At 39.7% G+C, this 14,135-nt stretch overlaps 1 protein-coding gene across 4 annotated transcripts in view; it reads left to right on the top strand.

Moving 5' to 3' along the window:
* Positions 1–13,351, top strand: part of NLN (neurolysin) — a 34,246-nt gene extending 20,895 nt beyond the window's left edge. For 3 of the 4 annotated variants that reach the window (XM_020783691.3, XM_020783690.3, XM_072992705.2), the window contains exons 9-13: positions 4,268–4,469; positions 5,835–6,021; positions 8,393–8,521; positions 9,942–10,078; positions 10,786–13,351. In XM_020783691.3, the coding sequence (XP_020639350.3) occupies positions 4,268–4,469; positions 5,835–6,021; positions 8,393–8,521; positions 9,942–10,078; positions 10,786–10,917 (787 nt within the window). In that variant the 3' untranslated portion in view covers positions 10,918–13,351. Of the gene's footprint in view, positions 1–4,267; positions 4,470–5,834; positions 6,022–7,244; positions 7,412–8,392; positions 8,522–9,941; positions 10,079–10,785 lie in introns of those variants that run through there. The other variant, XM_078384546.1, reaches the window with a different exon arrangement.
* The last annotated feature ends 784 nt before the right edge of the window (positions 13,352–14,135 follow it).

Here is a 14,135-nt window from a genome sequence, read left to right as displayed (position 1 = left end):
GTGACAAGTGCCATTCTTTTTATACGAAGGATGAGCAAGATGCAGCAAAATGTGGTCCCCAAAGCCATTTTGTGTTTCCTCCACAGCCGTCCAAAAGTTCCTCTTTTATTTTCTAGGGGTCAGGGGGTCTTTTTTTAGGTGTCCCCAGTAGCTCTGCTCTCTTCTCTCCAGTTAAACTTTTAAAAACATTTTTGGTCACCAAAGGGTATTTCTTCAGTTTATTAAATTCATGTTTTTCTTCCATTAACCAAAAGCCATTGTAGCATTCTTTATCATTCACAACTACAGTTGTGCCCCGCTTAACAATTGCCCTGCATTACAACAATCGCAAAACGATGGTCTAAATGGGGGAATTTCGCTTAGCGATGATCGGTTCCCTGCTTCGGGAACCGATTTTCACTTTACGAAAATCAAAAACAGCTGATCGTTGGGTTTTCAAAATGGCCACCGGTGCTTAAAATGGCTCCCTGCTGTGCTTAGGGACGGATTCCTCACTATACAGGCACCGAAAATGGCCGCCGTATGGAGGATCTTTGCTGGACAGTGAGTTTTTACCCCATTGGAACACATTGAATGGTTTTTAATTTCGCTTTACGATGTTTTCGCTTAACAGCAATTTTCCTGGAACGGATTATCGTCATTAAGCGAGGCACCACTGTTCTAAATTTAAACATTGTAAAAAATGAAATATGCAAATTAGGGACAGCTAGTAAATTGAAAACAGACTTTGGCCCTGAATTCTGTTATGCCTGGCATTCACACACACTCAAGTGGACTGTTTTAACATAACTTCATGCTTTGGAACTATTAGAATCTATACAACAGCACAGCCTGTACAGCATCTGACCTAAAAGCACATGTTCTCTACAATTACCATGTTGTTGTTGGTATATGCCATCCAGTTGCCTCTGACTTATGGCGACTCAATGAATGAACGATCTCCAAAATATCTTGTCCTGTCCTCAACAGGTGTGGTTAGTTCTTGTAAATTCAAGGCTGTGGCGTCCTTGATGGACTCAGTCTACAGTATTTCGTATTTGATCTTTCTCAACAACACCATGAGTGAGAAAGATCTTGGAATTATCATAGATCACAAGCTGCGTATGAGCCAACAGTGTGATGTGGCTGCAAAAGAAGGCAAATGATATTTTAGGCTGCATTAATAGAAGTATAGTCTCCAAATCCTGTGAGGTACTAGTTTCCTTCTGTTCAGTACTGGTTAGGCCTCATATTGAGTACTTTGTCCTGGACACCGCACTTCATGAAGGATGCAGACAAACTGGAACAAATTCAGAGGAGGGCGACAAGGATGATCAGGGGGCTGGAAGCCAAGCTCTGTGAGGAAAGACTGAAAGAACTGGACATGTTTAGCCTTGAGAAAAGAAGATTGAGGGGAAATATGGTAGCACTTTTCAAATATTTGAAAGGCTGTCATACAGAGGAGGGGCAGGATCTGTTCTCAACCCAGAGTGCAGGGCATGCAACAATGGAGCCAGATTTTGGTTGAATATCAGAAAAACTTCCTAACTGTTAGATCAGTATGACAATGGAACCAGTTATTTTGAGAGGTCATTAGTGCTTCAACACTGGAGGCATTCAAGAGAAATTTAGACAACCACCTGGCAGATACCCTTTGATTTGTGTTCCTGCATTGAGCAGTGATTGGACTCAATGGCCTTATAGGCTCCTCCCAACTGCAATATTCTGTGATTCCTCTTTTCCTGCTGCCTTCAAATTTCCTAACATTATTGTCTTTGCCAGAGAATCTTGCCTTCTCATGATATGCTGAAAGTATCAGTTTCATCATTTTTTCCTCCAGAAATAGTTCAGGTTTGATATCATCTAGGACCCACTTGTTCATGTTTCTGGTAGCCCAGGGTATTCACAAAGCTCTCCTCCAGCACCATAATTGAAAAATAATCATTTTTTCTGTCAGCCTTCTTCACTGTCCAGCTTTCATAAGAGTGGATGATCTTGGCTCTGTCCTGTGAAGTATCCTTATACTTGATTATCTTTTCTAATTCCTTCATTGCTGCCCTTCCAAATCTAAGCCGCCTTATGATTTCTTGGCAGCAGTCTCCATTTGAAGTAATGATCGAACTGAGATGCAGAATATATTTAACAATTTCAATTTCTTCATTGTCAACATTAAGTTTGCAGTTCTTCTGTAGTCATGATTTTGGACTTCTTAATGCTGAGTAATTTAGGCATCTGGCTGATACCAGAGATACTTGGGGAGTTCAATTCCCCACTATGCCTCTTGCAAAAAGAGCCAGCCTGTGAAGTCATGGGAAAGCTGCACAATCCCAGGGTGCCCCCAGAAGGGAATGGGAAACCACTTGGTTTATTCTACAGTACCTAGAAAACAATGGAAAGGGTCACCATAAATTGGAATCACACACACAGTGTTCAACTGCTTTTTTAAAAAAACTTTGTTTCGATCCCATATGGTTTTCCATATAATAGGTTCTGCATTCAGATTGGACAGATAAGGGGAAGAAAGGCACTCTTGTCTGACGCCTTTGCCAGTAGGAAACCATTCTGTCTCCATATTCTGTCCTAACAGTAGCTTCTTGTCCGTGATACAGATTACACATCAGCACAATCAAGTGCTGGGGAACACCTACTTCTTTCAGAATAACGTATAGCTTTTATGATCCACACAGTAAAAGGCTTTGCAGTAATCTATAAAGCATAGACTAATCTTCTGAAATATTTTGGTGCACTCCATTAACTAGTGAATATTTGCAGTATGATCTTGAGTTGCCTCTTCCTTTACGGAATTCGGCTAGAACATCAACCATTTCTCATTCCATATAATATAAAAGTCTTTGTTGCAAAACCTGGAGCATCATTTTGCTTACATGGGAAATTAGAACAATGGTCCTATAATTGCCACATTCCTTGGCATCTCCTTTCTTGGGGACTGTATATTGAACATTTCCAGTTTGTGGCCCATTGTTTTATTTTCCATGTTTGTTGGTATACTCTTATTAGGATTTTGACAGATTCTGTTTCTGTGGTTTGAGACAGTTCTGTTGATATCCCATCTACCCCAGTGATTTACTTTGTGGTGCTTTCAGAACAGTTTTTACCTCACTTTCTACAATTGCAGGTTCTTCATCATAGGATTCCTCTTCAAAGGAATCTATCATCCGTTTATGTCTTCCGTATTGATCTTCAGTGTACTGTTTCAACCTTCTCTTTATTTTCTCCTTGTCAGATAGGGTGTTTCCCTGCTGGTCTTAAATTTCTCTTTAATTTCTTGGATCTTCTGGAAGAGATCTCTTGCTTTTCCTCTTGATGTTCTCTTCTGTGTCTTTGCACTGAACATGATAATAGTTCTTTTTATCTCCACATGACAGTTGGTGAAAAGCTGCATTCAGGATTGTGATACTACTTCTGTCACCTTTTACTTTTGCTTCTCACCTGCCCTTTACAATTCTAAATATTTCTTCCATCATCCCTCCAAGATTGATCCAGCTTGTTATTATCAGTGCATTGCACTTTTCCTGTTCTAAGCTATCTGCCTGCTATATCCTTCATCATTTTATTTGAGTGATATAAGGAGCTCTAAATATCATCATAGCCCTTTGTATCATCACAAAAGGAATGTGGTTGTGAAAGTGCCTTGATAAGAAATACTTGGAGCCTACATAAACTTCAGTTGCTTCCCTTTGAAAGACCTCTTCAAAGAGATTATTCTTGTGAATAAGGTGGAATGTGAGAACAGAACACCAAAAGCAATTACCTACTCTGATGTTCAGCTCCAGAAAGTATTGTTTGGTATAATATGGCAGATGTCTGTGACCTGCAGAGTGTTATTAACAAAAGGAACTTGCATCATGAGTAAAAAATGCTGCAATTGAGTGCTACCCATTATTGTCCACACAGTAGTGGACAGTAATGGGTTCTAAAGACTTCAAGTTCAAAAGACTACAATTTCCTGAAATCTCTCTGGATGTTTAAAGGAAAAGCTAATGCTTCAGGGAATAGGGTATGACTAAGGGTGGTTAACAGTAAAATTGGCACACAGAGGGATTTCCCCCTTAAGCAGCAGTATGTTGAAATCTTAAGGGAAGAATATTTGAACATTAGCAAGTTTTATGGGCTTGTGCTCACAGTGCTGCTGCTGATGTTTGGATCCCAAGTACAATGCTGTTTTAAAACTACAGGAAAATACTTCCTTGTCAAATGCCAAATTATTCATCTTATTTCTTTGTGACAATTTCTCTGAAGTATGGTTTTGGGCTATTTTCTTACTCAGAGAAGGAAAGTACGGCCATGCTGCCTGCTTTGGTCTCCAGCCAGGCTGCCTTCTTTCTGACGGCAGCAGGATGATGTCAGTAGCAGCTCTGGTTACCAACTTCACAAAGCCTATGCTGGATCGTCCATCGCTGCTGCGTCATGGTGAAGTGAAAACATACTTCCATGAGTTTGGACATGTAATGCACCAGATATGTGCTCAGGTTAGTAGTTGCCTTACTCTGCAAGCCAAAGAGTAATGGATCTTCTGGTAGCGTGAGAGTGGCATGTGTGTGCAAAGAAGAGATCAGGAGTCACATGTCACCTTTCCTCAGTTAAAGAAAAATGTTTCATTTTTAAAAAAAACAATTGTTAAATTTGGATCAGGTATGTCATATATGCTGAAAAAGTTTTAGTTTGCAGAATTTCCTCTTAACACAAATTGCAGTGAAGTAAGGTCTGATTCTTTAGCATCGAATGATTAAAATCAACTTATCAAGTTCCATTGATTCAAATGGGCCTACACTAACTGCGACTTGCTTGAGCATAGTAAGTCACAATTAGAGTAGGTCCATTCGAATCAATGGAACTTATGGAAGTGTTAATTCTGCAATTCCTCGTTATTTCAGTGGGGCTACTCTACTGCATTTTGCTACAGTAATAATAATTATTTGCCATCAGGTCAATTCTGACTGATGGTGACCCTTTTCATGGTTTTACAGGTAGAGAATACTCAGACAGGGTTTACCATTCCCTTCTTCTGCACACATCCTGGGACTGCGGAGCTTACCCAAGGCCATACAGGTTGGCTCTACTTATAGGAGGCACAGTGGAGAATCAGATTCGCAGCTTCTGGCTCCACAGCCAGATACCTAAACAACTGAGCTATCCAGCCAGCTTATTTACTACACTGAGGAACAGAATGTTGGCCATTCTGTCACTTGAAGGCTAGCCAACCCTGGTGGTGCTTGTCATTAGGAATCAAGTCTGCTTTTACCTCTATAGCCTAGTTGTGGTTCTAATTCTTTATCACTCAAGAGTGTAACAGTAGGGCATCCTTCTTCAGATAATACCTGAGAAGTCTAATCTATTTCTATAGGTGAAGCTGGCAGACTGACTGCAGTTTCATCTACTCACAGATTCAAAGTGTGGCCTACATGCTTTGGCCAGAATCATTCACTGAATTCCCACTATCTGATGTATGTTGAGATACGTTTCTATCTGTATCTGTTTTAATCTTTCAATGAGTTTTTTATCTCAGTCCTGTGTGAAAGCAGGGGATGTAAGCCCAATCAATCAGTACTTTTAGTTTCTGCCGGTAGGATTTTACACACTAATTTGGATGTGCTGTCTGCATCCCTAGGACTTGAACAGATTTTTCAGGTATTGTTTACCAGTTCAATGTGTTGAAAGACTGGGCAGTGGCTCTGGCATAAACCTATGTATATATCGCAAATATTGCAAAATTTGATGGAGTGCGTAAACGCAGTCTTTTAATGTGTGTATGTGTATGTTAGTTATGTGTCTTGGCAAAAAATTAATAATTACACCCCCGTCTCTCATTTTATTATTATTGTTATCTATTGTAGACTGATTTTGCAAGATTCAGTGGAACTAATGTGGAAACAGACTTTGTAGAGGTACCTTCACAGATGTTTGAGAATTGGGTATGGGAAATAGAACCTCTGCAAGCAATGGCAAAACATTATAAAGATGGCAGCCGTGTTCCTGATGATCTCCTGGAAAAGCTTGTTGCTTCTAGGCTGGCCAACACAGGTATTGCCTTTCTTGCTTATGCTTCAGTTTCATTTTATTTATGAAATTTTTTGAAATAATGTCTATGAAAGAAAATATCAAAAGAGACAATAGGTTTAGAAGGCCCCTCATCCACAGCTTGAGCATAAGAAGAGCCATGATGGATCAGGCCAAGGGCCCATCTAGTCCAGCTTCCTGTATCTCACAGTGGCCCCACCAGATGCCTCTGGGAGCACATGAGACAACTAGATCCCTGTCTCCTGATACCTCTCCCCTGCATCTGTTATTTTGAAGTATCTTCTTTTTAAGCGTGGAGATTATACATCCCCATTATGGTTTGTAACCTGCGACTTTTCCTCCAGAAATCTGTCCAATCCCCTTTTAAAGGAGTTCCACAGACTAACAACACTTTGGGTAAAGAAATATTTTCTTTTCTCTGTTCTCACTCTCCCAACACTCAATTGGAGTGGATGTCCCCTGGTTCTAGTATTGTGTGAGAGGGAAAAGAGCTTCCCTCTATTCACTTTATCCATTCCCTGTATAATTGTATATGTCTCAATCATGTCCCCTCTCAAGTGTCTTTTCTCTAGACTAAAGAGTCCCAAACACTGTAGCCTTTCCTCCTAAGGGAGGTGCCACAGCCCAGTCATCATTTTAGTCACTCTCTTCTGCATCTTTTCCAGTTCCACTGTGTCTTTTTTAAGGTGACCAGAAATATACACAATACTCCAGGTGCAGCCCTACCAGCGTTTTGTACAATGGCTTTATAATGTTGGCTGTTTTATTTTCAATTCTCTTTTTAATGATGCCTAGCATGGAATTGACCTTCTTCACTGCCGCTGCACACTGGATCAACACTTTCATCGAGGTGTCCACCAGCACACCAAGATCTCTTTCCTGATCCATCATGGATCAGAACCCATTAGCTTATGAAGTTTGGATTTTTTGCCCCAAAGTGCATTACTTTACATTTTCTTATATTGAAACGTATTTGCCATTTTGCTGCCCATTCTCCCAGTTTGGAGAGATCCTTCTGGAGCTCTTCATAATCCCTTCTGGTCTTCACCACTTGGAAAAGTTTTGTGTCATCTGCAAACTTAGACACCTCATTGTTTATCCCTGTCTCCAGATTATTTATGAACAGGTTGAAAAGCACCAGTCCCAGGACAGATTCAAGGCACACTTCTCTCCATTGTGAAAATTGCCCATTGACACTTACTCTCTGTTTCGTGGTTCTCAACCAGTTCTCAGTCCATAAGAGGACCTGCCCTCTTATCCCCTGACTGTGGAGTTTTCTCAGCAGCCTTTGGTGAGGGACCATGTCAAACACCTTCTGAAAATCCAGATAGACAATATCCACTGGTTCGCCTGCATCCGCATTACTGTTGACCTTTTCAAAGAATTCTAAAAGGTTTGTGAGGCAAGACTTACCCTTACAGAAGCCACACTGATTTTCCCTCAGCAAGACTTGTTCTTCTATGTGTTTTAAGATTTCATCTTGGATGAAGCTTTCCACCATCTTACCTGGAACCGATGTTAGGCTAACGGGCCTGTAGTTTCCCAGGTCCCTCCTCCTTCCCTTTTTAAAAACTGGGCATGAGATGTGCTGTCCTCCAGTCCTCTGGCACTGTGGCCATTTTAAGGGACAAGTTGTGTATTTTAGTTAAAAGATCAGCAACTACGTTCCTCAGTTCCTTAATAACCCTTGGGTGGATGCCATCTGCACCTAGTGACTTACTGATTTTCAATTTATCAATTAAGTCTAAAACATCCTCTTTTAACCTGTATCTGATTTAATTCATTAGTCAGGAGGGGCCGTTCGGGCAGCGGAATCTGCCTAAGGTCTTCTGTCATGAAGACAGATGTGAAGAACATTTAATTTCTCTGCGATCTCCAAGTGTATACAGGTTGAGTATATAGATCGCCAATCTTTATACCAACTGTGCAAGGATAAAAATAAACCTTTACTTCTCTACCAGCCTTATGCTTTCTCATGTTGCTTGTGGTAGAATAAACTTCCTTCCTGTCCAGCACAAGAATTATGACACAATATTAATAGAGTGGCCGTCCTTATTTTGTCAGCTCACTGATGATCTCCACTGAAGGATGTAATTCTATAATATATAATGGGCCACATAGTTCCCCATTTCTGGCCTATGTTTGCCAGGTTAAGTCGTTAAGTATAAGTATGATGTAAAGTTTATAATGAGAGTGGTTTGCTGCATTTATTGTGGTATTATCTACTTGTGCTCTCCTAGAGGCATTTAATACTTCTTTGGCCTGCTCCTTTCCCAGTTAGGATTTTAACAGTAGCTATCACAGCTTATCAGAGCTTCTCTTTCTCTAATTTCTGGTTTATCAAAATGGTGTCTTGATCCTTTCATTTAACCAGGCCTTTTGACTCTTCGTCAGATTGTTTTGAGCAAGGTTGATCAATCTCTTCATACAAATGCTTCTGCTGATCCTGCTGAGGAATATGCCAAATTCTGTGATGAAATTTTGGGGATACCTGCAACCCCAGGTATGAAAACGTAAACACTCCTATTTTTTTCTTGTTACTTTTTATAAACATCTGCTTTAAAAATTCATTAAACATTCCTTCAAATACAGGAAGGAATTATATTTATAAAAAGATTGGTTTTTGCCAAGCAACTATCCAGATGGCTATGGGACAGTGTCTTTTGGCATTCTTATTATTTTACTCTCCACCCTCCTTTAGGCAGGAGGTCTGGATACATTGGGTATGATCCAGCCTTTGAGCTAAGTTGCACTCATTTTATCGCTGCTATGCACCTCTCGTAAATCTGTTCCAAATGATTGAGAAATCCTCTAGAACAGGATGGTAGGTGGCAGTAAGAGATGTAGAGGGGTTATTGGTTTGATGGAAAGAGATTCCACATATGCCTATTTTTGCTGAAACTCTGCTGGATCCAAATCCATAACAGAAGATAAGACATATTTGGATACAACTCACTGAGTTTTAAACATCTCTTGGCAGAGCATCAGAGAGAATGCACTTCTTCCTCTCCACCTTGGCCAGCAGTCTGCCTGTTTCTGTTCTGGAAAACAGCAACCAGAAGAGAAGAACTGAACAGTGCCTGAGTCTGGGCTCTGTCCTGGTTGAGCAAGGCTTAGTATCCGCTTAGACATAATCTAAGAATAGCCACCAGTTTGCTGTTAGCATCTCATATTCTGTAGCAACTGATAGAGCCCTAGTACGCCACTATGGCTCATCAGTATTGACTTGTGTTCCATTCCCTCCTCCCATACTATATAACTCAATCTGACAGCCATGATTTTAATTTCCTTTGGTGTCCTAGGATGGTGCCTCTGAGATTTATGAGAATTAGAAATTGTAGTCTCCAGCTGCCTGCCTGCCTCTACTTCCAAGTGAAGCCCATGAATTCCTCTGGTATAAGAGGAAAGCCCTCAGAAGGTCCTTCAGCAAGAGTCTTCTCAGCTGTGAAGCCAGTCTTGGAGGCTATGAAAGGAAGGCCCTTTTTTCTTTCTCCGTCTCCTATGATTGTTCCCTAGGCTGGTTCCATCTAGTGTGCATGGTCTACCTTTGGTTCACTCAGGAGTTTCTGAATCCATTTCAGAATCCATTCAGCTCTGCAGAAAGACAGAAGTTGTCAGCTACTTTTTATATATATTACATTTCATCTGCCCTTTACATCTAATGGGAGTTCTGGCCCTTGAACACCTGGAACATCAGCAGATCTACATCCCTTGCTCCAGGAGGTTTAGGGGATGTAAATGCCATTCTGCCAATCATATATGCCATATTGGTTCTGACCTTCCCTGGACGTACTTGGCTTTAGATGTAATGATATGGGTGCTTTGAGATTTTTCTCCAGGACATTTACAGAAGCTATACTGTACATTATCAGTGTATGTCATTTTCTTTTTTTCTTTTGTTTTTTCTCTGCTGCTTTTTAAAGGTACAAATATGCCAGCTACCTTTGGCCACTTGGCAAGTGGATATGACGCCCAATACTATGGATACTTGTGGAGTGAAGTTTTCTCTATGGATATTTTTTACAACTGCTTTAAACAAGAAGGCATAATGAATCCAAGGGTAGGCAACTTTTCTACTGTAGAAATTGTGTGTTACAGAATTTTCCCCAATATACAATTTACTGAGGCGAGTATGCCTGAGAAGTTTGAATACAATTTTTTTCCTGTCATAATTAGGTCAAATTAAGATAAATTGATTATTTAAGACTGCATGGACAGTTTTATTTTAATTCTTAATTCTAATTGATAATTTTGTATTTTTTCATGTGCTGTAAAGTTGCTTCTGGTGATCCTGTGAATTAGTATCCTCCAAAAGCTCCTATCATTAATAGTTCTGCTTAGGTCTTGCAAATTTAAGGCTGTGGCTTCTCCTGTTGAGTCAGTCCACCTCATATTTAAGCTTTCTCTTTTCCTGCTGCCTTAAGTGTTTCCCAGAATTACTCTTTCCCAGTAAGGCTTGTTTTCTCGTGTGGTAACCTAACAGTTGTTGGGAGACTTCAGAAGGGCTGTGTGTGTCATTCAAACTTAGGTTATTTTGAGGAATGGTGTAATTAAGGTTCTTCGTCATGGTGTCCAAGTATTCACAGAAATGGGTTGTACACATGAAGGCTGTTGAAGAGAAGAATGTTTGTAATAAGACATGTGTAATCTTGTCAGCCATGTTTCAAGCCTGTGTTGTGCTTACATGCGCCTTTTCTTCATTTTTGTTGTACATTTAGAATTCTCATAAATACGAAATGTTAATTTACCAAATTTATTTTCTTTTAGGCTGGAATGAAATACAGAAATTTTATCTTGAAACCTGGAGGTTCATTAGATGGGATGGATATGCTCCAAAACTTTTTAGGTCGTAAGCCAAATCAAAAAGCCTTTTTATTGAGTAAAGGGCTGTTTACTTAATCAGACTATGAGTTGTTTACCATCAGATGTCATCTGGCAAATCAGTCCTGAAATGATTTGATTCAGTTGATTTTCTGAAAGGTAAAACGTGTTCACTAGGAAAAAACTAATTGTTTTTCTAATGTTTTTATTACTGTTTTTCACAATTCTTAATGTCAATTCAAAATTCACTCTGAATTACTGTACTGTATTGAACTGTGTACTTTTTATTTATAAATTATTTGTGGATTCTGATAAATGATAAAAGGAAAAATGTTGTAATTTTCCAAATTAATTAGAAGTGGTGAAGAAATGTTAACGTCATCAATGTGGATTTTTAATTCTGTATAATATTACTCATTATTTGGTCTACTTAGTAGTAACTTACAGAGGGTAAGACCTCACAGTCAGGTGGCAACCTGTTTCCTTCTTTTACAATGTGACTCCTCTAGGCAAAGCAACTCTTTTAATGCCTAAGGACAGATTCAGCTGTTATAAGTACAGTAGCTAATAATTAGAGCTAAAAGCATGTTACTGTTGGAGAAAAGTTACTGAGGCAGTATTTTTAGGCTGTAAAATCAGATTTCAAAGGCACCTCAAGTTTAAATCCCAAAAATTAATCACCAAACAGCAAACCAATGTGCATACTGCTGGGGTTGAGAGAAGCTCTTGTGAAACCTGCCTTAGTTATGGATTTTGAGAAAACTTTGCATTAGAATGAACAGATAGTCCGTTTCCTCTTAAGGATATACTGCTTCTTAATACTAAATTGGCATCCTAAATTTCCTTCTTGTACTCTGCCCAATAGACAGAGACCACACTTGAGGCACTTAATAATCCTGATGTGCTTGTTTACTTGAAAGCACAGCATTCACAGAACAATAAGCATCATTAAAAAAAAAAAATCTGTAAAATGTCCCTTAAAAGGTTTCCTTGTTCTGAAGTCATTGGAGTGTGTAAAGGCTGTGGGCACGACCATAAGAATGGAGAGTGTCCTTTTATTTCTTTGACATAATACATACAGTGGTGCCTTGCTAGACAATGATAATCAGTTCCACTGAAATCGCTGTTTAGCGAAATCATCGTCTAGCGAAAAGCATTTCCCCACTGGAATGCATTGAAACCTGTTTAATGTGTTCCAATGGGGAAGAATTGTCATTGTCTAGCGAAGATCGGCCATAGGAAAGCCGCTTTGCGAACCGCCGATCAGCTGTTTAAATAGCTGTCTTGCGAAGCTTAGGTCCCAAAAACACCCATTTTGCGAGCATGAAGGGAGCTGTCAAAATCGTTGTCTAGCGAAAATTGGTTTGCGAATCAGGGACCAAACATTGTCCAGTGAAATTCCCCCATAGGAATCACTGTTTTGCGAATCGCTATAGCAATCACAAAAAGTCAATATCTAGCGAAAAAACTGTCATGCGGGGTAACTGTCTAGCGAGGCACCACTGTACTGTAGTCTGTTATTTTTATCTCCCAGTCCTCAGATTTGATACCTGTACCTTTTCCTCTCACACTCTTGTTACAGTTCAGGGAGATTCCTTGTTTGCCAACATGTATTCCATACAACTTGAGTCGCCTAGTGTTCCTGGCAAGTGAAACCAGCTTGTGCATTGTTTTTTATCAGTTTGCCAGGAGTTGATCTTATTTAATCACCTACATCTGTAAAGTCTTCATTGTGAAAGGAAGAGAAAAACTTTTCCTCTTGAAAGCTAATTTGCTTATTAGCAAAAAAAATAAAAATAAAAAAAATTCATGGTACAGCCTTCAGAATGCAGGTAGGGATGCTGTACTTCACTGCATAGATAGAAAAGCACACCAAGCAGAAGTCTAATACTAAGCTCATATGCTTAGTATGTTTTCCATGGATAAGGCGTCTTTAAGAGAGAAGAGTATCACATCAGTTTGTTTGTTTGTTTTATTTAGTCTGTTTATTTTTCACTTTTATTTCATTGTGGAACTCAAGTCAGTGTATCTGGGGCTTCATGGTATTCTGCCACCTGGGCACCTGTTTGGCTTGAGCTAGGTGGCCATCTCATGTACCTTCAGACCATGTCCTAATCATGCAATATTTTGCATCCTGGATTAGGCCCAAAATAGCTCTACCATACACTGCACAATGCATAGATTAGCCTTTAAAACATGAGAAAGGCAGAGGAAAGCACATTGATCAGAAAGGTCTCTCTTATTTCCAGTATAGTTGAAGTAATATGGTGAGGGTGAAGAATGACTGAACTGACTCTTTTAATTTGACAAAAATATGTATTATCCTTATTATTAATTGGGTGAAAACTAATGAATCAGTGGGGGTATAATAAAGAAGAGAAGAAAAAGCACGAATGGGATACTGCTACAGTTACTGGAATTACTTTTCTATTGTGGCATGAACTCACAGAGGGATGAATTGCTGAATTCTGCTGTGAAAAGCAATAAAAAAGTTTTACATTATAATTAGAAAGTCTCATTGTTTTCTAACCACTTTGCGTCTTCCCCTCAATTAACAACATATGGAAGCTGACAGCAGAGCCAACAGCACTTTCGGGACAGAAGAAACCTACATGCAGTGGCTAAACAAATCATATTCCCATATTGCTTGCTGCCTGCCCACAGTTCAGAGCAGCCACAGGGCACTGATAATTGACAGTGAAGGAAGCATCTTCTCCCTGTATGTTGTTTCTTCATTATATCCTTTCTTACATGTTATCCTTTGTTGCAGAGGAGTGACACCGGGACCTTAGAAATGGAGTATCTATCCTCTAACTGAGCTGAGTTATGGCTGATCCTCATGTCTCTGAAAATAGAGTTACCTGATAAGAGGAACCAATCAGTGGTCCTCACCCACCCACCCACCACACACACACACACACACACTGGAATGCCCTCCCCATCACCCTTCCATCTGGAGCACACTTGAAGCATGTTGATGAAGAAGAAGCAATCCTGATTGGGATTGTGGGAGTGAAGGAGGAAATTTAACCTTCTCCCCCTTTTGAGTCCAAAAGCAGAATAATCTCATCTTGAATACAGTCATTGAGATTGGGGTGAAGTTAAAGCCTACTCCCAATATATGTGGTCAGAAATCACAGAAGAAAATTGTGCATCACCACACTACAGAGTGCAGAAGTTTCTGAATACCTATGGCACATCAAGATAAAATTTTCTTTTTTAAATATGGCAACAAGAAATGCCACAAGAGGGAGGCCTTTCTTTGAAAAGAGAAGGTTTAGCAAAAGCTGCAGTTG

The sequence above is a fragment of the Pogona vitticeps genome, chromosome 2 (genome assembly GCF_051106095.1).
Source record: "Pogona vitticeps strain Pit_001003342236 chromosome 2, PviZW2.1, whole genome shotgun sequence".
In the NCBI taxonomy this organism is placed as follows: Eukaryota; Metazoa; Chordata; class Lepidosauria; order Squamata; family Agamidae; genus Pogona; species Pogona vitticeps.
This window is presented reverse-complemented; position numbering and strand designations above follow the sequence as displayed.